Source organism: Erinaceus europaeus, chromosome 4 (genome assembly GCF_950295315.1).
Source record: "Erinaceus europaeus chromosome 4, mEriEur2.1, whole genome shotgun sequence".
NCBI lineage: Eukaryota > Metazoa > Chordata > Mammalia > Eulipotyphla > Erinaceidae > Erinaceus > Erinaceus europaeus.
The window spans coordinates 119,218,875-119,244,588 of NC_080165.1; the positions used below are offsets into that span (position 1 = coordinate 119,218,875).

Here is a 25,714-nt window from a genome sequence, read left to right on the forward strand (position 1 = left end):
ACAAGGGCAACAAAAAGGAATAAATAAATTAATATAAAAATTTTTAAAAGGAAGCATGCATGAACAATTTTACTGGTTTATATTTAAGACAATGCTTTTAGATCTGTGGAAACATTCGTTGCAAATTAGAACTCTTTAAATGCTGGCATTATGGGACTGGGGAGACAGTAGTACGGTTATGCAAAAAGGCTTTCATGCCTAAGACTCTGAGATTCCAGGTTCAATTTCCATCGCCACTATAAGCCAGAGCCAGGCAATACTGTAGTCTTTCTTTCTCTCTCCCGCACTCCTTCCTTCCTTCCCTCCCTCCCTTCTTCCCTCCTTTTCCTTTCTTCCCTTCTCTCCTTCTTTCTCTCAGTATCTCTTTCATTAAAATAAATATTTTTAATTGACATTTTGCAGTATTTATTATACATTGATCTGAGCAGAAGTCCGATCTGGGTTCACATGTAGCAAAGAATATTTGATGCGAGGATCAACATCTGATAGAGTCAAGTGGTAGCTGCTGCCTGAGCTTTATTATTATTATATTCTAATTTATTGTTATGATGCCTAAGCTTTAAATCCATAGTCCAGTTATATCAGATTAGAATGTAGAATTCCTACAGTTTTGTGTTGTCAGGGCAACTGCATTTTTTCATTAGATAATGTCCTAACCATACCAAAGTTCTTAGTATGAAATATTGAAAGGGACTGTAGACTATGACCTTAGAGACCTAAATTGGGTTACTGATTTTATCATGAATGATGCAACTGTGAAGCTTTATTGTGAATCCTCTATATGAAGCTTCTCTTAATGTCAAGCCTCTGGTAAGTTGCATCATACTTTCCAAAATAGAAATGAAGTCTACCTCTTAACTACACACACATGCACAGCACTAAAGAACAGTTAGTTGCAGGCAGTTCCTCAAAACAGATGGATGTCCTTTCAGTTCTTGTGGAAATGGAAGGTTTTTAGCAGAGCTACATTCACTGTAGGGTGACTTATATGTTAAGTTTATTGGATTTCTATTGTCCTTTTCTTCAATTGTGTTCTCCTAATAGTTTAAAGTACATGCAATAAAGGTCTGCTCTATAAGAGGTTTGTATAATTCAGTTTTCTGTTTTATTGAATTTTAGCCTAATAAAGACTCCAAGAGATAATTCATTGCCCAAGATAGAAAAAAAAATTCTGCCCTAGAATTATCCTTCAAAGATGTATTTTTCCTAATTGTTAAATGTAGTCTTATCATCTTTATAAATGAAACTGCTGATTTTAATCATAATAACTTATTTTAACATTAGGACTTCAAAGAAAATTAGTCCTTCCAGAAATTGAACTTAAATCTTTTCATTACACTAGTTAGATAGTTTGAATTGTCATTGAGTATACCTCTTGCTTTCCTCTTAATTTTCATGATCTTGGCATCTGGATAAAGCATTCATATGTAAAATTTTTCTAAGCATCAGTTTATCAATCTGCAAAAATCTGATGTCGTCCCTAATGTCACAGGACATTTATATTTAGTCTTCCAATGGGAACTTAGAAAAGTCATTTATTCTGACAATACCATCTGGTTTTTTATTTTTTTTATTTTTTGGTCAACATTTTACTTATTGGAAAATTAAATCTTGTGAAATAAGGAAGCCTACTTATCCAGTTTATGAGCTGAAGCTAGGATTCAAATCTAAGTAATAGGGGCCAGGTGGTTGTGCACCTGGTTAAACACACATATTACAGTGCACCAGGAGCTGGGTTCAAGCCCCCTGGCCCCCACCTTCAGGGGGAAAGCTTCACAAGTGGTGGAGCAGGGCTGCAGGTGTGTGTGTCTCCAACTCTCTCTCTCTCTTTCCCCTTTCTGTTTCTGAATGTCTCCATTCAATAAATAAATGAAGATAAAAAAAATTTAAAAAAAAGAAAGCATTTGTTCAAGTCTAAGTAATAAATCTCGGGTAGCTGCTACTTATCTGTGTTTTTCTTTCAAATTATGAAATATGAAGCAGTTCATGGTAAATATGTAACTAAGATTTATATCCTCTGTCATTTTTAACAGTTTTTTTTTAGAAACAACTTTATTTTATTTGATAGAACAGAGAGACGTTGAGAGGGAGGGGGAGATAGAAAAGGAGAGAGAGAGAGTAAGAGAGACACCTCCAGTATTGCTTTACTGTTCATGAAGCTTCTCACCTTGCAAGTGGGGAACAGAGGCTAAACCTGGGTCTTTGTGCTTAGTAATATATGCACTTAAGCAAGTGCACTACCACCCTGCCCTTTAGTAACTTATAATGAAAAAAAATGTCCAGAGATTTTGAAAATGCCCCACATTAACTCAGAGATACTTACCTAGTAATTTAGAGCAGCTAGGAAATTCACTTTGATTCTGTTGGCTTTCCTAAAAAAAAAAAAAAAAGGAAAAACTAAAGTAGATTTACTCATAGCCAACTGAATTTTGTGTAGTATATTAGATACTTTATAGCCTGGAATTAATTATCTCCACTATCTTTACATAGTTTTCTTGAACTTCTTGTCCTTCTTTTTAAGCAAAATTGGGATTGACATTCATATAATACTTTAAAATTGTATTCAAATTATTTAGGTGAAAATTTAATAGTACTCATTGTAATAGTTATGTAATTAATTCCCCTATCATGTAAAAAAAGGACAAAATATTTGGATAACTGAAGGGAATCAAAAGAAGTTAATCCCCTTTTGTGTTGGAACCATGTTTTCTATAGCTTTACAGTATGGATACACATTCAAGGTGGCTTTTGCTGCTATGAAAGTATTTCAGTAAATGTTCTTGTCAGTGTATATAAGTATATTAGTTGTTCCATTTCTATAGAATAGCCTTCTAAATTAAGTACTGGACATTTTAGTCTTTCACATATATTGCTAACTGCTGAGTGAAAGCTAATATTTCTGATTGCCAGTAAATTTGTTGTCGAGTCCTTTAATGATGTCTTTTTTATTTTTTTAAAAAACTCTTATTCAAGGCTGAATAGAAAGCTCACCAGATAGGGTGTAGAGTGTGTGTATTGCTATGGGCCTGTTCCAATCCCTAGCACCATATGAAAGTGCCAGGGTATTAGATTAGCTTTAGTACTATAGAACCTCTTTGTCTATCTGAATAGGAAGGCAGCTGAGGAGTGGTGAAATCTGCATGTGAGAAGACCCATTTCTGCAGGAAAAAATTCTTTTATTGAATTGCATGTATTACAATGTATCAATAGTAATATACAATGCATTAAATTTTCCTAATAGGAATTAACTCATTGAATCAAAATCAAGATTTTTAAATGGGACATTATCACTCCCCCAGGAAATGGCTCTTAATCCCCATCGTAAATAATAACTCTTTCTAGAGATGTAACTATTCTAACTTCAACCACTATTTGTGAATTTTAAGTTGTTTTTGTCCTTATTGTGGATGTCATCACTGGGGCTTCACTGCTTCAGATATAGCTCTTTCAGATAGACAGACAGAGATACAGAAGAAAGAGGAGGGGAAAACATAGCAGTGAAACATCCTTTAGTACAACAGTTGTTTGGGTTGTGTACATAAGCTCAAGTTTGGGTTGTGTACATAACAAAACAAGTGTCACCATTTAGCTATCTTTCTAGCCTTTTTTTTGTTAACTGCTTTGAATTTAATGTAGAAAAAAGAGGACAAGCAACACTTTTCTTTTTGTCTGGCAACTTTTTGTTCAGCTCAATAAACAGGTCAGTGATTTTGCTAGATATGGGAAATAGTGTGTTTGCTTTCATCTTTATGCAGAGTTTATCTAAATACAGTAGTTTTTTTTTTTATACCATTTGTTCCAGTTAGCTAATGTTGTGTATTAAACCATTCCACAGTTTTAAGGTCTGAAATACATATTTGTAAGTTTACAGGGTAACCTGGGGTAGGTGGGTGAGTGTGATTCTTTTATCAATTTATTTTCTCTTAGGTGTGTAACCAGCTTGGGTTGAGTAAAAAGTTCTTTAATGCTTCTTGTTGGTTGATCTAGGAGTGGACTCTTCTTCATAATCTTGTTCTTTAGAAGTACAGATGGAGCTTGTCCAAATAGTGATAACGTGGTTCCAAATAAGAGAGTAAAACTGTCAAGCCATCTGAAATCTTGTTTTGAGTCTGGTATACTACTTCTCTTGCCACAAGATAAAATTCCAGCCTAGACAGTTTCTTTTACTAAGCATAATTGTTTTTGTGATTTGATTTTTTTGTATTTTTATGTGTTCAGATAGTTTAATAGTTCATTCTTTTATTGTTGAGTATCATCTTATTGTATGGAAATAGCATGATTTGCTTATGTGTTCAGTTGATTTATATCTGTTTCTTCCATTCTGAGAGTAATGTTAGTGTTGCTATTCACATTTGTGGCCATGTCTTTGTCTATACATGTCTTTTCCTCTGGAAATATATGGGGGGTGGTGGTGGTGGCTGTATCATGTGGTCTACAGAATATCTGATATATTTTAAAAGCTACCGAACTGTTTTCTAAATTAGTTGTACCATTTTGTATTGTCAACAATAGTGTATGAATGATTCAGATGCTATCCAGCCTCATCAACACTTGAAATAATCTTAAAAATTTCAGCTATTCTAATATTTGTATCTTATTATAATTTTAATTTCCAATCTCAAATGAACAAGGATGTTCAACTTTTTCAAAAAAAAAATTTATAAAATGGAAACACTGACAAGACCATATAAGTTCCACACAATTCCCACCACCAGAACTCCGTATCCCATCCCATCCCCTGGTAGCTTTCCTATTCTTTAACCCTCTGGGAGTACAGGCTCAGGATGCTCAACTTTTTAAAGATATTTTTTATTTATTTACTGGATAGAGAGAGAAATTGAGAGAGAATGAGGAGATAGGGAAAGAGAAAGAGCGACACTTGCAGTACTGTTTCACAGCTTGTGAAACTTGCCTGGTGAAGGTGGAGACGGGCTTGAACTGGGATCCCTGAGCATTGTAACATATGTACTCAACTGTGTGTGCCACCACCCAGCCCCACTCAACATCTTTTATGTGCTTATTTATTTGTTAGTCATGCGTTTTCTTTTTTTTTTTCCCCCCTTTTGTTGCCCTTGTTGTTGTAGCCTTGTTGTGGTTATTATTGCCATTGTTGACACTATTCGTTGTTGGATAGGACAGAGAGAAATGGAGAGAGGAGGGGAAGACAGAGAGGGGGAGAGAAAGATAGACACCTGCAGACCTGCTTCACCGCCTGTGAAGCGACTCAGTCATGTATTTTCATTGGTGAAGTGCCTCTTCAAATCTTTCTACATTTAAAAAAAAAGTGGATGCTTGTTTTATTACTAAGTTTTTAATATTCTAGATTATTTTTGGATACTAGTTGTTTATCACATGTGTATTTGTAAATTTTTTAATGTTTTTTTAATTTTTAAAATTTATTTTAAAAAGGAGACATTAACAAAACCGTAGGATAAGAGAAGTACAACTCCTTCTACCTTCTGCAACCCTCAATGACCCTGGGTCCATGCTCCCAGAGGGATAGAGAGTGGGAAAGCTATCAGGGGAGGGGGTGGGATATGGAGATTGGGTGGTGGGAATTGTGTGGCGTTGTACCCCTCCTACCTTATGGTTTTGTTAATTAATCCTTTCTTAAATAAAATAAATAAATAAATAAATAAATAAATAAATAAATAAAAAGAGAAGTACAACTCCACACAGTTCCCACCACCAGATCTCCATATCCCATCCCCTCCCCTGATAGCTTTCCTATTCTTTAACCCTCTGGGAGTATGGACCCAAGGTCATTGTGGGATTCAGAAGTGGAAGGTCTGGCTTCTGTAATTGCTTCCCTGCTGAACATGGGTGTTGACTGGTTGATCCATACTCCCAGCCTGCCTCTCTCTTTCCCTCATAAGTTGGGGCTCTGGGGAAGCAGAGCTCCAGGAAACATTGGTGGGGTCATCTGTCCAGGGAAGTCTGGTTGACATCATGCTAGCCATCTGGAACCCAGTGGCTGAAAGAGAGTTAACATACAAAGCCAAACAAATTGTTGAGCAATTATTTGTAAATTTTAACATGATCCATGACTGTATTTCATTTACTTAGAATCTGAAGAATGAAAGTTATTAATTTTATGAACTTTATTTGTTTTTATTATAGATTGAACACTTGGCATTGTAGTTTGAAAATTCTGCCAAAATTAAGTTTAAGATTTTTTTTTAATTTAATTACTCAAGACAGTGTTTTCTATCCTTTTATACTGTTCAGCTCTGGCTTATGGTGGTGCGGGGGAATGAACCTGGGACTTTGGAGCCTCAGGCATGATTTTTATTTATTTTGTTACCAGAATCTCAGTGCCTGCAGGAGTGTTGTTCCTAGTTCACTAAAAACTTTAAGGAACACAGTATCTTCCAGAAAAAAAAAAGTCTTTTTTTTTTTTTTTTTACCTTAAGCTGCTATTTTAGCTCATCACTGTGATTTATTTCTTTACCTCAGCTGACTGCCAACTCTGTTTTCAAGAGTCTGGAACAGAGAAGTTCAGTGTAGGCGTAGGAGACCAGATTGGATGACGAGACGTCAAGCGTTGGACAGGGTGGGTGAAGATATCTGCGTATATTGGCAGGTCCGGTCAAGCTTAGACGTGGGAAATTAACTTAGATGATGCCGCATCCCGACGAATATCTGGCGGGGCGATGTTGCTAAGAACTGGCAGCCATGGAACCGGGTTGAAACGGATGGTTCCAGAAATTATCCTCATGGAGGAATATAATTTGGAGTCGACCAAGTGGACATGGGGGCTACGGAACCATACTGGGGCACAGTATTCTGCAGTGGAATAGCATAATGCCAGAGATGATGATCGTAGTGTGGAAGCGCTAGCGCCCCATGAGGAGCTGGCCAGTCTTGCAATGATGTTATTCCTCGCGCCCACCTTTGCTGCAGTTTTTATGAGATGTTTGTGAAATGACAGAGTGCGATCGAGAGTAACGCCAAGATAGACTGGCTGGGCTTCATGCCGGATTCTCGTATTGTCAAGCTGCACATTAAGCTCACGCGAGGCCGAGGCATGGTGTAGATGGAAAACAGATGATACCGTTTTTGCAGTGCTAGAGATTAGTCGCCATTTTTTACAGTAATCAGATATCAGAGACATGTCTTTAGTGTTTCCTCGAGGATGTCAAACTTGGATGCCTGAGTTGCACAGCAGATGTCATCGGCGTAGATGAACTTCCTTGAAGAAGTTTCTGGAAGGTCACTGATGTAAATATTAAATAGCATAGGAGCCAGAACAGAGCCCTGGGGGAGGCCACTTGAGACAAGTCTCCATCTGCTAGACTTGTCACCCAGATGCACCCGGAATCTTCTGTTTTGAAGAAGAAACGATATAGTGTTGGCCACCCATGGAGGCAGGCATCTTGAGATCTACACCTAACATCTCTGAACACAGTCCGAAGTAAAGCATGCAGAGATTGTACTTGTTGCATTGATAAGGTTAGGATAAGCAGATGCAGTATCAGTTAGTATGAATTGTGAGAAGCATGCAGTAAAGTGAGCCTCACCTTAGAGGTTTCAGGACTGGGAGAAAAATGGGCTTTATAGAGAAAGGGGAAGGTTCCTGCTGTCTTAGGGTTTAAGAGAGCAATAGATAGTTATAGCTATAACCAGATCATTTGGTAATTGGGTTAACTTTGAAAATCCCATTGTTAAGATTTGCTGTATCATACAAGACCTCATCATAATTTATGACCTTTTATGCTATTTATATATAGCTGTCTTATAAAGTAATGCCACCAGTTGCTTCTGTTCTTCTCGGTCTAATCTTTTAGAAGAGTCAATATTTCAAAGAACAAGTAATTAATAGAAATATATTAACAATTTGAGCCCACTGTTAAAATTCAATCTGATTTCCAATTTGAAGTCTTAAATGCTTAGATTGAAGGAAGATATACTCAGTCTATGCATCAAAAAGTTTGAGACATTCAATCAATTTTCCCCTCTCATATTAATTAGTGATTTATATGACTACAAGTTAATAGGAGTGCATATAAACACCATTCCTACCACCAAAAGACTGTGTCCCATCCCATCCTCGCTTCTCCTTCCCCACCCCCCAAGTGAAGCTGAGCATACACCCTCACCCTCTACCCAGAGATTTTTACTTTGGTATTCTACTCCAAATTCAGTCAGATTCTGCTTTGAGTTTCCCTTTCTGTTTTTCTTTCTCAACTTCTGTTTATGAGTGGGATCATCTTATATGGGTCTTTGTCTTTCTGACTTAGCTCGCTTAACATAATTCCTTCTAGCTCCATCCAAGATGGGTCAGAGAAGGTGGGTTCATTGTTCTTAATAGCGGCATAGTATTCCATTGTGTATATATACCACTGCTTTCTCAGCTTTTTCATCTGATGTTGGGCATCTGGTTTGCTTCCAGGTTTTAGCTATTACGAATTGTGCTGCTATGAACACAGGTGTACACTTATCTTTTTGGTTGGGTGTTATCGAGTCCTTAGGATATATCCCTAGGAGAGAAATTACTGGTTCATATAGGAGATCTGTTTCTAGCCTTGTGAGAGTTCTCCAGACTGCTCTCCACAGAGGTTGGACCAATTTACATTCCCACCAGCAGTGTAGGAGGATTCCTTTGTCCCCATAACCTCTCCAGCATTTGTTGCTGCTGTCATTTTTGATGTATGACAAGAGAAATGTCTTTAAATCTTTGGTTAGTGAGTCTCTCTGTGTCATCACCATATGGAATCTGAATTTTGTTCTTTATTTTTTTTATTTTAATCTTCATTTATTTATGGATAGAGACAGCCAGAAATTGAGGGGGAAGGGTGTGGCAGAGAGAGAGAAAAACCCAGAGAAATCTGTAATACTGCTTCACCACTTGCAAAACTTTCCCCCTGCAGGTGGAGAATAGGAAGTTGAACCCAGGTCCTTGTGCTAATGCTAATTATAACACACGTACTCAACCAGGTGGACTACCACCTGCCCCCCTGAATTTTGCTCTTTTGTTGAGGGTTCTTGCTACTTGATATCTGAACCTTTTTCTATGAAGGGTTCCCAATGTATTTTTTAGAAGCAAATGAAAACTAGTCCTGCTAGTCTGCCATCTTGACTCCACAATCTGGCATGATTTCCTTTTGAGGGTTTAGAACACAAAAAATTGGAGTCAGAAGTTTAGTTTGGACATGTTAGGACAGTGTATGTAAGAAGAAAGTGCACACTGTAGGGAGGAGTAGCCATATAAATAAATAAAAGAAGAGCTGTGGCGGTAGAAGTTGAAACACTTGGCTAGTCATTTGATGTTAAAAGTTAAGATTAAAAAATATTTACTGAAGCAATGGTTGATGGGGGAGAGAAGATAAGGAATTCTCTTTTGGAATCACTACCATAGCTCAATTTATTAGCTGTTTTATAGTTTTCTTTCTACTGCCAAGAAAGGAGATTGGAACATTTCTGACACTGGAATGGAATACCTATGCAAGTTTTAAATTGAGAAGTCTAGATTAATCAAAGCTTTTATACTATTGAGAATTTGTGAACTAGTTTATCCATCCAGAGTGATGACTGATTCACAGAAGACCAGCTAATTCTGTCATACTCCAAGACATATTTCATTTTGTTGTTTCCTCTTTTTGTAGAATTGCCTAATAAATGAAAATTTATTTAACATACATAATGCATAGAAAGTTTAAACACATAGTGAAAGAGGAACAAAGAGAGGAGTCAGAATTATAAAATCCGACCACTGCTTTTCACTTATTTGTTTGGCTTTTTTAAGTATAAAAGACTAGATTTCTTAATTGTAATAATGGTTAATCACAAATTATGGAACAGTTAAGATAAATATCAAATGAAACTTAATCTTATCTGTTATCAGTTGAATATATAAAAATACTCATAAATGGTAGCAAATATTGCTAGCATAGTCCATATTTTTAAAAATCTTTTTAAAACTTTATTTATTTATTATTGGATAGAGTCAGAGAGAAATTGAGGGGAAGGGGAGACAGAGATGGAGAGAGACAGAGAGACACCTGCAACCCTGCCCACCACTTATGAAGCTTTCCCCCTGCAGGTGGGGACCAGGGGCTTGAACGCAGGTCCTTGCACACTGTAGTACGTGCACTTAACCAGGTATGCCACCGCCTGGCCCCACCAAGCATATATTTTTTAACTAACAATGAAACCTGAGTTCCCTGATAAAACATCCTGGCTTATCCATGAATGTTCAGTGGTCCCTGTCAGTGGTACTTAATGAGTATCTGTTGGTTGTATTACTCCAATATAGACTCAAGTCAGTGATGGTGAGTTGGATACAGTGTTCAGAAAAATCTATCTCGTGATAGAGACAAATGAACTATGAATGTATTGCTCCACTGAATATCTTTCTAATGTAAAGGCTGAGATGAACAGTTCAGCTTTACCACTTGTAGATATTTCTAGAAAGGGACAGAATTTAATGAAACAAACATTAATTTGAAGACTTGTATTTACTAACAACTTTAAGGAACATGATATCTTTCAGAAAAAATATTTGATGTCAGTTTCTCTTTTTCTTATAAGATAAAATAAATTTCATCTATAGATTTCTTAACTTAAATTTGAAATGCAATCTAATTTTAGACTGCTGGATAAAAATCAGCAGTGTCTCCCTCCAGGAGGCAATATTATTAATTTGTATCCTCAGCAATTATATTTGATCTTTAAATTTTGCCTGAAGAAATAAGACATGCCTTTTGCTATTTTCCTACTTTTAAGAGGGAAAGAAAAATAGTCTCACTCTATTTGATTTCTCTAGTAAATGCAACATTTAAATTATTAAAAATAGTAAAATTATATACTTAGAATCTACCAAACTTATTATTATTACAAATTATATGTAAACATAGGTACTAGGATGTGAATGTAAATTCTTTTTAATGCAGAATTTATTTTATTTTATTTTATTTCACTGCAAATTGCTTTGGGTTAAATGAGCAAATGAATTTTCCTCCCTAGTTTGGGGCTGTGTAGCATTTTATTGAGGACCATCTGTTAGTAATTGAGTCCTGTCTTTTCATGAGCTGAATTATTAGGCCTTTAAACCATAGTAAACACACACACACACACTAAAAAAAAATCAGCTAGCAACCGTAACTTCAAAGCCTACTAAAAAACCAAAAACAACCCAGAAAAACAGAAAATGTTTGATGCAGAACCATGGAAAGGTTTGTTTTTGCTGGGATACTCCCAGCTGAAGCTGTCTCTGATCAGGGGTCAAGTCAAAAGTGGTGACATCTGCCATCGTTAAATAAGAGTTTTCTTCTCCGAGAAATCTTCACAATTTGGGGGCAAAAAAACCTTTTATTTATTTGAATGTCTTAAAGGATCAGAGAAAATAATTGAGTTTACAGAGGAACAACTTGTCCTGGAAACCTAGCTTCAAACTCATCTGGTCAATTGCTATTCCAATAACTATTTTAAGCTAAAACTATGAGTTAAAATGAATTATGATACACTGACTCATGATTAGGTAAAGAAAGATTTTGGGTGACTTTCTGTTAGAAAGTTATGTAACTTTCTGTTACATAATTGTGAAAATAGCATTAATGTTATGTAACTGTCAAGAAAATACCACTAAATACTATGAATGGATATGGTAAACTAATATTGTATGGATGCTTTGAATATATGTAGCATTATAATGAGGTTTTCTAATATCTCATGTAATTTGCTGTTGCTATCACTGGGGCTTCACCATATCAGGTCAACTCATTAGTATTTATTTTAAGATAGAAGGACAAAGAAAGAGAGAGATAACCACACCACTGAAGCCTTCCTCATTACAGTGAGTGTTGGGCTTAACCTGATTTCTTCTTTTTGTTATTTATTCTAAAGGTTTATTTAACTGTTTATTTCTTTTAGTAAGAGAGAGAGAGAGGGAGAGGGGGAGGGAGGGGAGGTGGGAGGGGAGAAGGAGAGGGAGAGGGGGAGGGAGAGGGAGAGGAAAAGGGAGAAAGAGATAGAGACCAGAGAACTTCTCAACTCTGATTTATGGTGTTGCAAGAGGTTGAATCTGGGACCTTTGCTGCCTCAGGCCTGAAAGTTTTTACATAACTGTTATACAGTCTCCACTATATACTCCTAATCCTGTCTCTTGTAATTCTTACTATCAATTTGTGAAGCAGGAAACAGCAGACCATATAGTTTAGGTATTAAGTAATTAAATTTAAAAAATGTATTATTAAATGAGTATTTTTCACAGAAAAAAATTCAAACGTAGAAAACTGTTAAATGAAAAGTAAAAGACTGTAATTTTGACTGTTCAGGTTCTGTTTGCCAAAAAGCCATCATTGTTGTTTTCTTGTATTTTTCTAAAATTGGCTTATCACATACTTTCATGTCTACTTCTGTTTATCTTTTTATCCCTCTCTCTCTGCGTGTATTTTTATTTTCGTTTTCAGTTTCAATGGGATTGCGCTCTCTACTCTGATTTTTACAGTTAACAGCAAATCTTGAAAAAAAATTCCACTTTGAATCTGTCCATTTGTTTTATGAATATGGTATTCCATTACTATGTGTAATACAATTTAGTTAGCAATATTTATCTTTTCTGACTTTATCTGTAGTGTAAGTATCCAGTCTAATGCATTTTGTGATGGTAGCCCGTATACTAACACAGTGAAAAAGTACATAGTGGTATAAAGTCACATGCTGATCTGGTTTTTTTCTTTTCTTTACACAGGATTAGCAAATGTCCAGATACATTCATACCTTTGACATATGTATTATTGCAGGATGCTGGCAGAGCATGTATGGATCAATAAAACTGTTGGATGAGTTCTCTGAACCATTTTTCTTTCTTTTAAGAAATATTTCCTTTATATCAATTAATTTATTTATTAAATAGAGACAGAAATTGAGAGGGGAGGGGAGATAATAGAAGGAGAGAGACACCTGCAGCACTGCTTCACCACCTGTGAAGCTTTCCCCCTGCAGTTGGGGACAGGGGCTAGAACCTGGGTCCTTGCACACTGTAATGTGAGTGCTTAACGAGGTGTGCCACAGCCTGGCCCTCTTTGAACTATTTCTCTACACTATAAAACAGCAAAATGATATCACTTGATATAAACTGAATTCAAGTTTGAGTCCATAAACTGCCATAATTTGAAAGAAAAGTAACCTCATAATTTATTTCTTAAAAATTGTTCATGTTTCTAAAGACGTAAGCAATAGCATGTCAAACAATAGAATCTGGCCTTGTTATTGTATATGTATATGTATATGCATACGTATATGTATATATGTGTGTGTATGTATATGTATATGTATATGCATACGTATATATATGTGTGTGTATGTATATGTATATGCATACGTATATGTATATGTGTGTATATGTATATGCATACGTATATGTATATATATGTGTGTATGTATATGTATATGTATATGCATACGTATATGTATATATGTGTATGTATATGTATATGTATATGCATATGCATACGTATATGTATATATGTGTGTGTATGTATGTGTTTTTTAAAATTACAGAATACACAATAATAAAATATTTGAAAACATCTCCCTTTTATAAGTTGTCAGCAAGTGGTAAAGCAATAAGTTACTACCTCAAATAAAGTTTAAAAATCATGTATGAAGTAATTGCATTAAAAATGATAAATGTACTAAGTTATATAGAAGTAAATGTAGATCTTCTGCTTGCTACAAAGTATAAAATGTCAAATACATTTTTCTCTTTTACTCTTTAGTGAATTAATGGCAGACTTGTGGGATGTGGAAACAACATAACGGTTATGCAAAAGACTTTCATGCTTGAGGCACCGATGCCCAGCACTGCCATAAATCAGAGTTGAGTAGTGCTCTGGTATTTTTGTGTCTTTCTCTCTGTATCTCTCTCATTAAAATAAAATAAAGTAAAATAAAATAAGATACCTTGAAAGGTTCATTTGTATTACTAACCTTTAAATTAAAAAGCCAAGTTTCAGTAAGGTTAAGTAATTTACTTTAGGTCACTTGGCTAGTAAATAGCAGACTTTGGTTTGTAAATCAAATCTTTGACTCAAACTATCACCTAGTATTGTCTCCTGAACGAAGTTAAGAGAAACAGCAAAAATGGGGCCAAAATAAGTAAAGGAGAAATCCAGAGAAAATAATACTTGTGGGAGTTGGGCAGTAGGTAGCACAGTGGGTTAAACACACGTGGCACAAAGTACAAGAACCGGCATAAGGATCCCGGTTCGAGCCCCCGGCTCCCCACCTGCAGGGAAGTCCCTTCACAAGCAGTGAAGCAGGTCTGCAGGTGTCTGTCTTTCTCTCCCCCTCTCTGTCTTCCCCTCTTCTCTCCATTTCTCTCTGTCCTATCCAACAACAACAAGAAGAATAACTACAACAATAAAACAACAAGGGCAACAAAAGGGAATAAGCAAATAAATAAGCAAAAAGAAAAGAAAATAATACTTGTTCTTTCATGATCCAGTAGAATTTTGATGAGCACAGTAGAATAAAAGGAGGAAATAGTGAGTGAGCTTATGGAGGACAAGAACCCATGCATAGAATTTTGTGACTTGGAATCACACAAGCAGCACACAATGAATGACAGAAAACCATGAATGTCAGGTTAAGTTTGTACTCGAGCATATATGCAATGGAATCATTGAGTATTGTTGACCTGATTAACAAGGTAGAAAGGACTAATTTGGAAAGATATATGACTACAATTAGAATATTGTCTAGAAGGCATGGTCTTAAACATCCAAGAAGATAACTTAATGGCATTGGTATGATTTATGTAGACTAGATAAGAGGTGAAGGCTAGGATGATTGCCATATCTGGAAAGTAACTTAAATATTTTGACAAAAGCAGTTATGAAATAGGATAAATCATATTGCTTTGGCATATTCTAAATATATTCAGTATTGCAGCTTGGGAGCTGTTGCAATGAATAAATTATTTGGAGGTCCTGAATTTAATCCCTGGCATTGCATTTGCCAGAATGAGGCTCTGGTTCCATCCTCCCCCTCCTCCTCGTCCTCCTCTGCCACCTCCTCGTCCACCTCTGCCTCCTCCTTCTTCCATCTCTCTCCCCCCCCCCATAAATAAATCTTTAAAAGTGAAAATAGACGGGCTGGGTGGCGGTGCACCTGTTTCAGTGCACATGTTAAAATATACAAGGAACTGGGTTTGAGTCCCCAGTTCTCACCTGCAGGAGGAAAAGCTTTATGGGTGTTGAAAACAGTGCTGCAGGTATCTCTCTGTCCTCTTCCTCTCTATCTCCCCTTCCCTTCGGGTTTCTGACTGTCTCTATCCAATAAACAAATATAGTTAAAAATATAAAAATACATTCAATGTTCTCATGGAAAAAGGTTTTCAATGTGAACTCAACTATTAAATATTTGGGAAATTTTATTTTTATTCAGAAATTTAAATTAGCAAAATTCTTAACATAATCTAGATTTGAGTAGTTACATCAGTTTTCATTTTAACAAAGACAAAGAAACAAAGGGTGACCGTAGAATAAAACAGTCATTGGTTAGTAATGACGATTTAAAACCTATTTGATTTAAATTAAGCATTCCTTGGGTTTATTTCGGGTAAACATCTCAGTCAAGAGGTTTATGATATTTTAAGAGCTGTAGCTTCCTTTTAAACTTTGTCGCTAACATTGTGCTATTTTTTAAAATTTTTTATTTAAGAAAGGATTAATGAACAAAAACATAAGGTAGGAGGGGTACAACTCCACACAATTCCCACCACCCAATCTCCATAACCCACCCCCTCCCATGATAGCTTTCCCATTCTCTAGCCCTCTGGGAGCATGGACCCAGGGTCATTGAGGGTTGCAGAAGGTAGAAGGTCTGGCTTCTGTAATTGCTTCCCCGCTGAACATGGGCGTTGACTGGTCGGTCCATACTCCCAGTCTGCCTCTCTCTTTCCCTAGTAGGGTGTGCCTCTGGGGAAGCTGAGCTCCAGGACACATTGGTGGGGTCTTCAATCCAGGGAAGCCTGGCCAGCATCCTGGTGGCATCTGGAACCTGGTGATTGAAAAGAGAGTTAACATAGGAAGCCAAACAATTTGTTGAGCAATCATGGATCCCAAGCTTGGAATAGTGGAGAGGAAGTGTTAGGGAGGTACTCACTGCAAACTCTAATGTACTTCTGCTTTCCGGTATATATTTTGCAGTAGTTTATGGATACGTGTGAGCATAAGCTCTCTCTCACAGAAACTGGTGTATATCTAGGTTATGGGACTTTGTTAGAAAGTGAACTACCTGAGATGAAATTAGAGTGTACTATAAAAGGAAAGGTCTCACCCGAGTAATGAAGCCGAAGGGTTGTCATTCCACATGTGAAGTCTCTGGACGCAGTCTGAGGTGAAGCATGTTGAGGTGGCAATCGTTGCGTTGGTTAGGTTGTGATCGGCGGATGCAATATTATTTGGTTTGGATTGGGAGACGCATACGGGAAAGTGGGCCCTGTCCAAGGGTTCCAGGACTGGGGGAAGTAGGGGCTCTATAGTGGAGATGTGAGGTTCCTGCTGTCTTAACATTGTGCTATTTTTGCTGTTATATGGCTTTTCCCCATGGCAAAAATACAGCTCAGATCAGTGAAGTAGAACTTTCTCTTTCCTATCCAGAGAATGGGAGAGGACAACTCTTCTCGTGACCTCCATGTGAAAGTTTCTGGCATTTCCTATAGTCTGACTAAATTAAGTTCATTTTAGGGAAAAGAATGTATCAATGGATTTAGGCCACTCCGGGGAAGTTGAATCAGTCTTAGCCAAACTATGTAACAAAAGTTTCACCATCCTGATAGAAAAGGTCCTCTGGGCAGACGACCCCACCAATGTATCTTGGAGCCCCGACTCCCTAGAAGCGGGCCCAACTAGAGAAAGAGAGAGACAGGCTGGGAGTATGGATTGACCTGCCAATGTCCATGTTCAGTGAAGAAGCAATTACAGAAGCCAGACCTTCCACCTTCTGCACCCCATAATGACCCTGGGTCCATACTTCCAGAGGGTTAAAGAATAGGAAAACAATCAGGGGAGGGGATGAGATACGGAGTTCTGGTGGTGGAATTGTGTGGAAATGTACCCCTCTTATCCTTATAGTTTTGTCAATATTTCCAATTTTTATAATTAAAAATTTAAAAAAAGGTCCTTTGGGAAAAGCTGACATTGGAAGACAGGTCAAAATGATCTATTTCTAGTCTTAGCTTCTCTACTGTTCCAGATATTAACTGCATATTTGTTTGGCTCATGTTTAATGTATCTTTATTTCTTCCCTTAGAACCTAGTATAGAGCATATCATAGGTGGACTTTTTTTTTGGTTGATTAGATTACTGCAGGAAGGAAGAAAGGATGGAAAGAAAGTAGGAAGGAAGGTAAGCAAGGAGAATGAAGGGAGATTTTTTGAGAGGAAATTTTTAAAGAAAATTTGCAAGATAAGTTTGTATAACTTACATACACACATACCAGGTGCCAGTGTATCTAAATTTCATATGGAGAAGAGACAGGTCATATCCAGACAAAGATCTCTGTAGGGAAAAATCCAGCTTAGTATTTACACATATAAAAAATATAAATATGGGGAGTTGAGGGGTAGTACAGTGGGTTAAGCGCATGTGGCATGAAGCGGAAGGACCAGTATAAGGATCCCGGTTCCAGCCCCCTGGCTCCCCACCTGCAGGGGAGTCCCTTCACAGGTGGTGAAGCAGGTCGTCAGGTGTCTTATCTTTCTCTTCCCCTCTCTGTCTTCCCCTCCTCTTTCATTTCTTTCTGTCCTATCTAACAATGACGACATCAATAACAACAATAATAACTACAACAATAAAAAACAACAAGGGCAACAAACGGGAAAATAAATAAATAAAATTAAAAAAAAATCTTTCCAAAAAATACAAATATGAGAATAAAATCCTAAGTAAATCAACATGGCACACAACAGAATATTTGACCATTGCAATGTTCTTCCTTAATAACACACAAGCCTTATAATTAGATTTTTAAATACTAATATTTTAAATAATGTTAAAATATAGATTTACTTGTTACACATGTGGATGCAATATTGAATATGTATTTAAAAACTCAGAATCCAGAGGTTGGAGAGGTAGCTTACCTGGTAAGTTTCATTCCATGCCATGTATTTTGATTCAGTTTTAAGGGACACCACCAGATGAAAGGTGTATGGCTGTGTTGTCTGTCCCTCTCACTGTGTGTTTTCTCTATCTAGGCTGAAAAAAAAAATGCAGTATAGGAGAAGTGAAATCACATTGTGAGGTCCTCTGCTCTGCAAAAAAACCCGCATAATCTATTTTATAGTAGTGCCGTTTAAGTTATCCTTTGAATACACACAAGGTGTCAGTTCCTTTACATGTATCAGCAATTTTATTATCAAGTTATTACTTATGCTTCATTATCATTTATTTACTATAAGAAAGCAGTGGGGAGGGGGATAAGTTAGGCAACAAGGAACAGAAATAGGAGTCCATGTCTCAAACTCCTGAAATACGTAGTCCAGAATATTCATTTTCAAGGGGCTGGGCCATGGCACACCTTGGTGATTGCATGTGTTACCATGTGCATGGACGCAGGTTTAAGCCACCCATAGAGGCCTGTACTTACAGGGGAAAGTTTCATGAGCACGAAAGTAGTCCTGAAGGTGTCTCTCTTTCTATGTCCCATTTCTCTTTGTATTTCTCTCTGTCTGTCCAATAAAATAAAAGCAACGTTAAAAAATCAGGTATATAGACAGAGAAAAGGGGGCATGAGGTTATGTTGGTATAGCATTGACACTTTCCCATATGGTATTTTGATACATAGATGTGAGTAACGTAATTATGGAGAAAGGCTCCTAATCCAGTTTAGTAAAGGTCTCATCTGATTTATTATACCAGAGCTTTCTCCTTATCATTAAAATGTGTGCTAATCTTATTACCTAAGGTCATGAATTACATATATATATATATATGTATATATATGTGTGTATATATATATATGTATATATATATGTGTGTATATATATATATATATATATATATATATATATATATATATATATGTATCATCAAACCTTAGAGTCTGATGGAAATAGTCAGTGTTACGTTATTTGCTCACAATCATGTCACTCAGTCTGTGACAAGAAGTCAGCTCAGTCTCCTGAACTCTGATTTACATTGTTTCTCCTTAATCTAAATTTTCATAAACTGGCTAGTTACCCCTAGTTTACTGAAATTTTCAGTTAACTGAAAAAATATTTATACATATGTATTTTTACCCAAAGTGCTTTGCTGAAGTAACTTTGTTATTAATTTAACCAGGTCCAATTCAAAATGATAAATATGTTGAAAGTGTAAAAGAAATTTTATTTTATGCATTGAAATTCCTAACAAAAAATAGAAACCGGGAGTCGGGCGGTAGCTCAGTTGGTTAAGTGCACGTGGTGCAAAGCAGAAGGACCAGCGTAAGGATCCCAGTTCGAGCCCCAGCTCCCCACCTGCAGGGGAGTCCCTTCACAGGCTGTGAAGCAGATCTGCAGGTGTCTTTCTCTCCCCCTCTGTCTTCCCCTTCTCTCTCCATTTCTCTCTGTCCTATCTAACAACAACGACATCAATAACAACAATAATACAGCAATAAAACAGTAAGGGCAACAAAAGGGAATAAATAAATAAATTAAAAAAAAGAAAATATAAAGAAATGAACTGCGTCATTTAACAAGAGGAAAAGTTGACTAAATATAAGCCAGAATGATTGGCTAGTTAGTGGTGTACCTAGTTGCATGCACACATTACAGAGCACAAGGACCTGGGCTCAACTCCCTAGTCTCCACCTGACTAAATGGAGGGGCGGGGCAGGGTGGGGAAGTTTTATGAGTGGTGAAGCAATACTGCAGGCATTTCTCTCTCTCTCTCTCCTTCTCTATCTCTCTCTCCCTGATTAATTTCTCTCTGTCTCTACCCAAATAAATAAATAAAATATTAAAAAAGAAATTCATCAAAAAATTCAAGTCTGTTGAGTATTCAAATTCAAATATCACCAAGTCTTGTCATGTAGTTTAAGCCTCTGTGTACCACACCAAACTTTATTCTACTTACTGCATATTGGACTATATCCTCCAGTTTCTGGATGGTGGTAAGTTTTTTTCCATAGCATGAAAAGCCTAAGATACTGATATCACTTCTTTTTTAAAGTCTTTGAAAAATGTGTGGTGATGTCTCATTGTGTTTTTAATATTTATTTCTCCAATTATGAATGATATTGGACATTTCTTTAAATATATATATATATATGTCTCCAGAGCCCTACTTAGTTCGGGCTTATGATGGTGGGCGGAAGGATGGGGGGAGGATTGAGCCTGAGACTTTGGAGCCTCAGGCATGAGAGTCTCCTTGCATAACCACTGTGCTATCTATCCCTCTCCCCCATATCATTCCTTTTAACTATTCAGTTATGATTGTGAGATGTTCATGCATGGAAATGGTAGTAGTACCCATGAAGTTCAAGATTGAAGAATGGGATAATTATATCTCAGAAGTCTCCTTTTTCTCAGTTCTTTTTCCTTCTTTCTATTTCTTCATCTCTAACTCACATCACTGTTACTTCCTTTGCTTTATCTGCCAGCTGCATTTAAGCTTTGACACCATATCACTCATTCAGTCAGACTTTGCTTTGAACTTTGACCTTTTCCAGAGTGAGTTTCTTAGGGAACAATCATACCATTCTCTTGTTCAGTTTGGTTGCTTCTTGTAAGTTGGATATATCCTTCTGCCAAAAGAGCACTTCTCCTTTCAGGAGTGAGGATAAATACACAAAGCAAAAGAGAGGTGTGGGAGCCAGGGGTGGTGTACCTGGTTGAGTGCAAATGTTACAATGAGCAATGACCCAGATTCAAGCCCCCAGTCCACACCAGCAGGAGGAAAGCTTTGCAAATGGTGAAGTAATGCTGCAGGTGTCAGTTTGTCTCTCTCCCTCTCTGTCTCCCCCCCTCCTCTCAATTTTTGGCCTTCTCTATCTAAAAAATAAATAAAGATAACAAAGAAATTTTTAAAAAGAAAGAGATGTGCTGGACACTGACCCATGTAAGTGCATGTCAACAGCATTTTAACAATTGTTTATCTACATTGCTTGTTTTGACTTTATTCTCAAAGGCCACATCATTTTATGAGTCAGTTGCCCTTTGGTTAACCTTTCTCAGCAATGGTTTATCAGTGGATAAGGACCTGTGCCTTGGGTGGGTGTGTAAAGTAACATGCCAAAAACAAGAATGAGCAGGAAGAAAATGGTGGGGATTTACAAAATTTCCTGCTCATTACAGATTCTACTTATCACCTCTCCTTTTGTTTTAATTTTAATTAATTGGATTGTAAGCTATTTATGGAAAAGTATCTTCCACTCATGTTTTAACAAGTAGCATCTTAAGTGGATGGACTTAGAAAGATAATATAGCAAAACTGTTCATAAGAGCACTAATAACATCCTGTTTTCTTTACATTGGACTTCATCTACATAAATAATTTAGGAAGGAAATACCCCCCTTTCTTTACCTCCCCAATTAAAAGCAAAATAACAAATTATTTTTTCATGAATTTTTATTTATAAAAATCACCTAGCGAAAATCATGTGGAGGGAAGTGTGTATATTTGTAGTCATTTTGTGTCTCAAATAAATGCTGAAAAAAATCATAGCCTGTATGTAAATGTAAAGACATAAAACTCTGAGGGGGTGGTCAGACGGTGGTGTATGGGGTTAAGTGCACATATTACAAAGCACAGGGACCGGCACAAGGATCGTGGTTTGAGCCACTGGCTCCCCACCTGTGGCAGGGGTGGTCACATCACAAGTGGTGAAAGGATTTATATGAGCTTAAATATGACTTCTGCATATTTTCCTTGGAAAGTATTTCAACAGGAATACTATCTTTCATGCATGCAAAGATCTAATGCAAAGAATAATCAAGGATTTCATAATTCATTTTCTGCATCAGAGTTGTTAGGACAAAGCATAACTGTTGATACAAAAAGTCTGGGATTTTAGGAATGTACCTTGATTTGTTACATGTACAGAAGGTTAAGCTGAGCAGTGTCACAAGACCATGTCTCCAGTAGTAATTTTTTTCTAACAGAAAAATTTTAGTTAGTATTGATTTTAATTAGTATGCCCTATACATAATATATGTCGTATGTGTGTGTGTGTATGTATGCGTGTGTGTGTGTGTGTGTGTGTGTGTGTGAGAATGAGACATACATTACCATCTCTGATACTGATGGGTAGATATTGTGTTATAAGAGAGGGAAGGAGACAGAAGGAGATTGTGGCAATAGTCCTGATTTTTGATTTTTTAAATCTAGATGGAAAAGTAATAAGTGCACTATAAAGCCTGAATGAGAGCAAAATAAGTTTTGAAATGTATTCTCTCCAGGATGGTTAGGGAAACCAAAATTACATAAGCGCAGTCTAATAAAGACCTAGTATTCTGAGAGTAAGTGGTTGTCTCATCTTTGTTGTTTCCATTGTTGTTACCATCATCACTATGGTCAGCATTTTCTGAAAGACAGACCACTTATACTTAAATCATGGACTTTTTGTATAGTTGAGACTATTTGAAAAATCCAGTTGCCATTTATGCTACTGTTTTGCTTTTTGCAGAGTAATATTATTGGTTTCACTTACTTCATTTGTACTCGTTTAGGTTGAACCCGTGATACAGAGGGGCCATGAGAGTCTGGTTCATCACATCCTGCTCTATCAGTGCAGCAGCAGCTTTAATGATAGTGTCCTAGACTACGGCCATGAATGCTACCACCCTAATATGCCTGATGCGTTCCTTACCTGTGAGACTGTTATCTTTGCCTGGGCCATTGGTGGAGAGGTGAGTCCAATTATTACTGAGATTATAAATTTCACAATTAATTGATCCTGATTTTTCAATACATTTATAGCACTAAGAATACATATAGTACAATACATTTATAGCACTAAGAATACATATAGTACAAAGTTCTGTATGTGTGTTTCCCCCCCTTTTTTTTTCTGTAAGAAGTAATTCATTCTTTCCTTAGTTATAAGTAAATGGAGGCTCAGAGTGTTGAGATGTCTTTGAGCATGTTGCGTTTTGATTGAGAGAACTTGAGGACTGCTATAAGAAGCTGGTGAATGCAATTTTCCTCTTCTAGGGTTTTTCCTACCCACCTCATGTTGGGTTATCTCTTGGCACACTACTAGATCCTCGTTATGTTCTCCTGGAAGTGCATTATGACAATCCGACAAGTCAGGAAGGTGAGTTTACTCTTCATATATTCTGTTTATGACTTTTAAAAGTTTTGTGCCCTCTATCATAACATAACTGAAACAAGATCCAATGTTACAAAGAAATTATTGGTGTTTAAAAAGAAAGGAAATGATTGGTGTTTATCATTCAGATTTTAATGTTTTTTTAGGTTGAAAGAGTCTGTACTTAAATATTGTACTGGAGTAATAGTTTCTTAACTAGTGGCAAAAAGTGCAAATAAGCAGAAATGGTCACTATGTTAAAATAAACATACATTCACATACAACTTGTTCGGAAGCAGAGGTAGTAGACTTTTTCACTTTGGGATGTGAATTAGCTCCAGATGTATAGTGTTTATGAAATACTTGATTTTTAGATTTTTAAATTTCCTTTATAATTATCTTTACTTATTGGATAGAGACAGCCATAAATCGAGAGGGAAGGGTGAGATAGAGAGGGATAGAGGCAGAGAGACACCTGCAGCCCTGCTTCATCACTTGCAAAGCTTTTCCCCTGCAGGTGAGGACCGGGGGCTCAAAACTGAGTCCTAGCACATTGTAACATGTACATTCAACCCAGCCCCTGAAAGACATTTTTCTAATTACACGTGTCAAAAACTCACAGTCCTCAAATAGAAATATTGAGTATTAGGGAGTCGGATCACCTGAACTGCCCTGCGGCTCCAGACAGACTATGACTCACATAGTCAACGACTGCCACCTCTCCAGATTCAAAGGAGGTCTCGAAACTTTACATCAGGCGCAACCTGATGCTGTTGACTGGCTATGGAAGAAGGGCAAACACTAGAAGAAGAAGAAGAAGAAGAAGAAGAAGAAGAAGAAGAAGAAGAAGAGGAAGAGGAAGAGGAAGAGGAAGAGGAAGAGGAAGAGGAAGAGGAAGAGGAAGAGGAAGAGGAAGAGGAAGAAGAAGAAGAAGAAGGGGGGAGTCAGGCGGTAGTGCAGCAGGTTAAGCTCACGTGGCACAAAGTGCAAGAACCGGCTCAAGGATCCCGGTTCAAGCCCCCAGCTCCCCACCTGCAGGGGAGTCGCTTCACAGGTGGTGAAGCAGGTCTGCAGGTGTCCATCTTTCTCTCCCCCTCTCTGTCTTCCCCTCCTCTCTCCATTTCTCTCTGTCCTATCCAACAAGGATGACATCAATAACAACAACAGTAATAACTACAACAATAAAACAACCAGGGCAACAAAAGGGAATAAATAAATATCAAAAAAAAATTTTTTTAATTAAAAAAAGAAATATTGAGTGTTTTGTTGTGTGATAGGCAGTCATTGTGCTTAAGTAATATTTATGCAGTGACAATATTAAATATGATATTGCAGTGAAGACATAAACATTTACATATGATTTCTGAATTTACTTATGTAAGCTGTAATGTTTCAAAATCAGAAAAGTAGTTTAATATGGAATCATCAACAAAAACAACTTGATATTTCACAGTAATTCCTGAAATTCAGTATAAAAGGAGGAACAACTCTGTGTTGAGTCTGTGCTTTTTGTTTTATTACTTTTTTATTTTAATGAGAAAGACAGAGAGAGAGTTCTGAACATTGGAGATTGAACCCGGGATTTCAGAGCCTCAAACATGAATATCTTTTGCAGAACCATTATTCTGTCTTCCTATTCCTCAGTCTGTTCTTCAGTGTAAATGAAAAACAGACATATTCTCAATCTACATGAACGTTATAGCATATCAGGAAAAAGAATAATAAAATAATGCCATTGATTAATATACAAACTATATACATACCAAAAGGGTCATTTGGAAGTCACAAGTAAGTAAGTCACCATTGAAAAAGGAAGTAAGTTAACTTTATAACATGACATGAGTGAGTAAAGACAGTTTTTGGCATTAATACTTCCCATAGGACAACTATGTCAAACATCAAGGGGTTTGTCTTTCCTATTTTTTCATACAATCTGTTCACATAGTAGATTTTTAGTGATTATTAATGAATGAATACCTATTGAAAGATTAAAAGAAATTATACTAAAAGTAAGAAAATATAAGGACAACATTTTCGAAGAAATACGACAGACTGCATATAGGTTATAAACTATACATATAAAACAACATATACATATTTATGTATATATATTATATATATATATACACACACACAGGCACATACATAAATATATGAAGCTCTAAGGAGTTAGTTCACCTAATAGAACATGCCCTAAAAACTGGCATTCAATCTCTGGGACACCATGGGGGAGCTCCATGCAAAAGGGCAAACTTCACAATAACTGGATCTGTGCTTTGGTAGCTTTCCTTTCTCTTTATTTCATCCACTGAGAGAAGAGAAAAGAAAAAGAGAGAAGAAGAGAGGAGAGGAGAGGAGAGGAGAGGAGAGGCAAAGTCTTCTAGAAGTGGTTAAATTGCACAAATATGAAGCCCCAGTGAAGCCCTGGCTAAATATATTAAAGATAAGCATAAAGACAGTCAACATTTACATA

General features: G+C 36.7%; 1 protein-coding gene and 1 long non-coding RNA gene across 2 annotated transcripts in view; both read left to right on the top strand.

Moving 5' to 3' along the window:
* The window catches only part of MOXD1 (monooxygenase DBH like 1), a 93,696-nt gene that overhangs the window by 48,485 nt on the left and 19,497 nt on the right, over positions 1–25,714 (top strand). Inside the window, exons 5-6 of the mRNA XM_016193559.2 lie at positions 22,661–22,840; positions 23,145–23,247. Of these exons, the coding sequence (XP_016049045.1) occupies positions 22,661–22,840; positions 23,145–23,247 (283 nt within the window). The remainder of the gene's footprint in view (positions 1–22,660; positions 22,841–23,144; positions 23,248–25,714) is intronic.
* Positions 701–12,796, top strand: LOC132538141 (uncharacterized). Its single transcript, XR_009549580.1, has 2 exons — positions 701–810; positions 12,692–12,796. It is a non-coding gene; the product is annotated as an uncharacterized LOC132538141 (long non-coding RNA).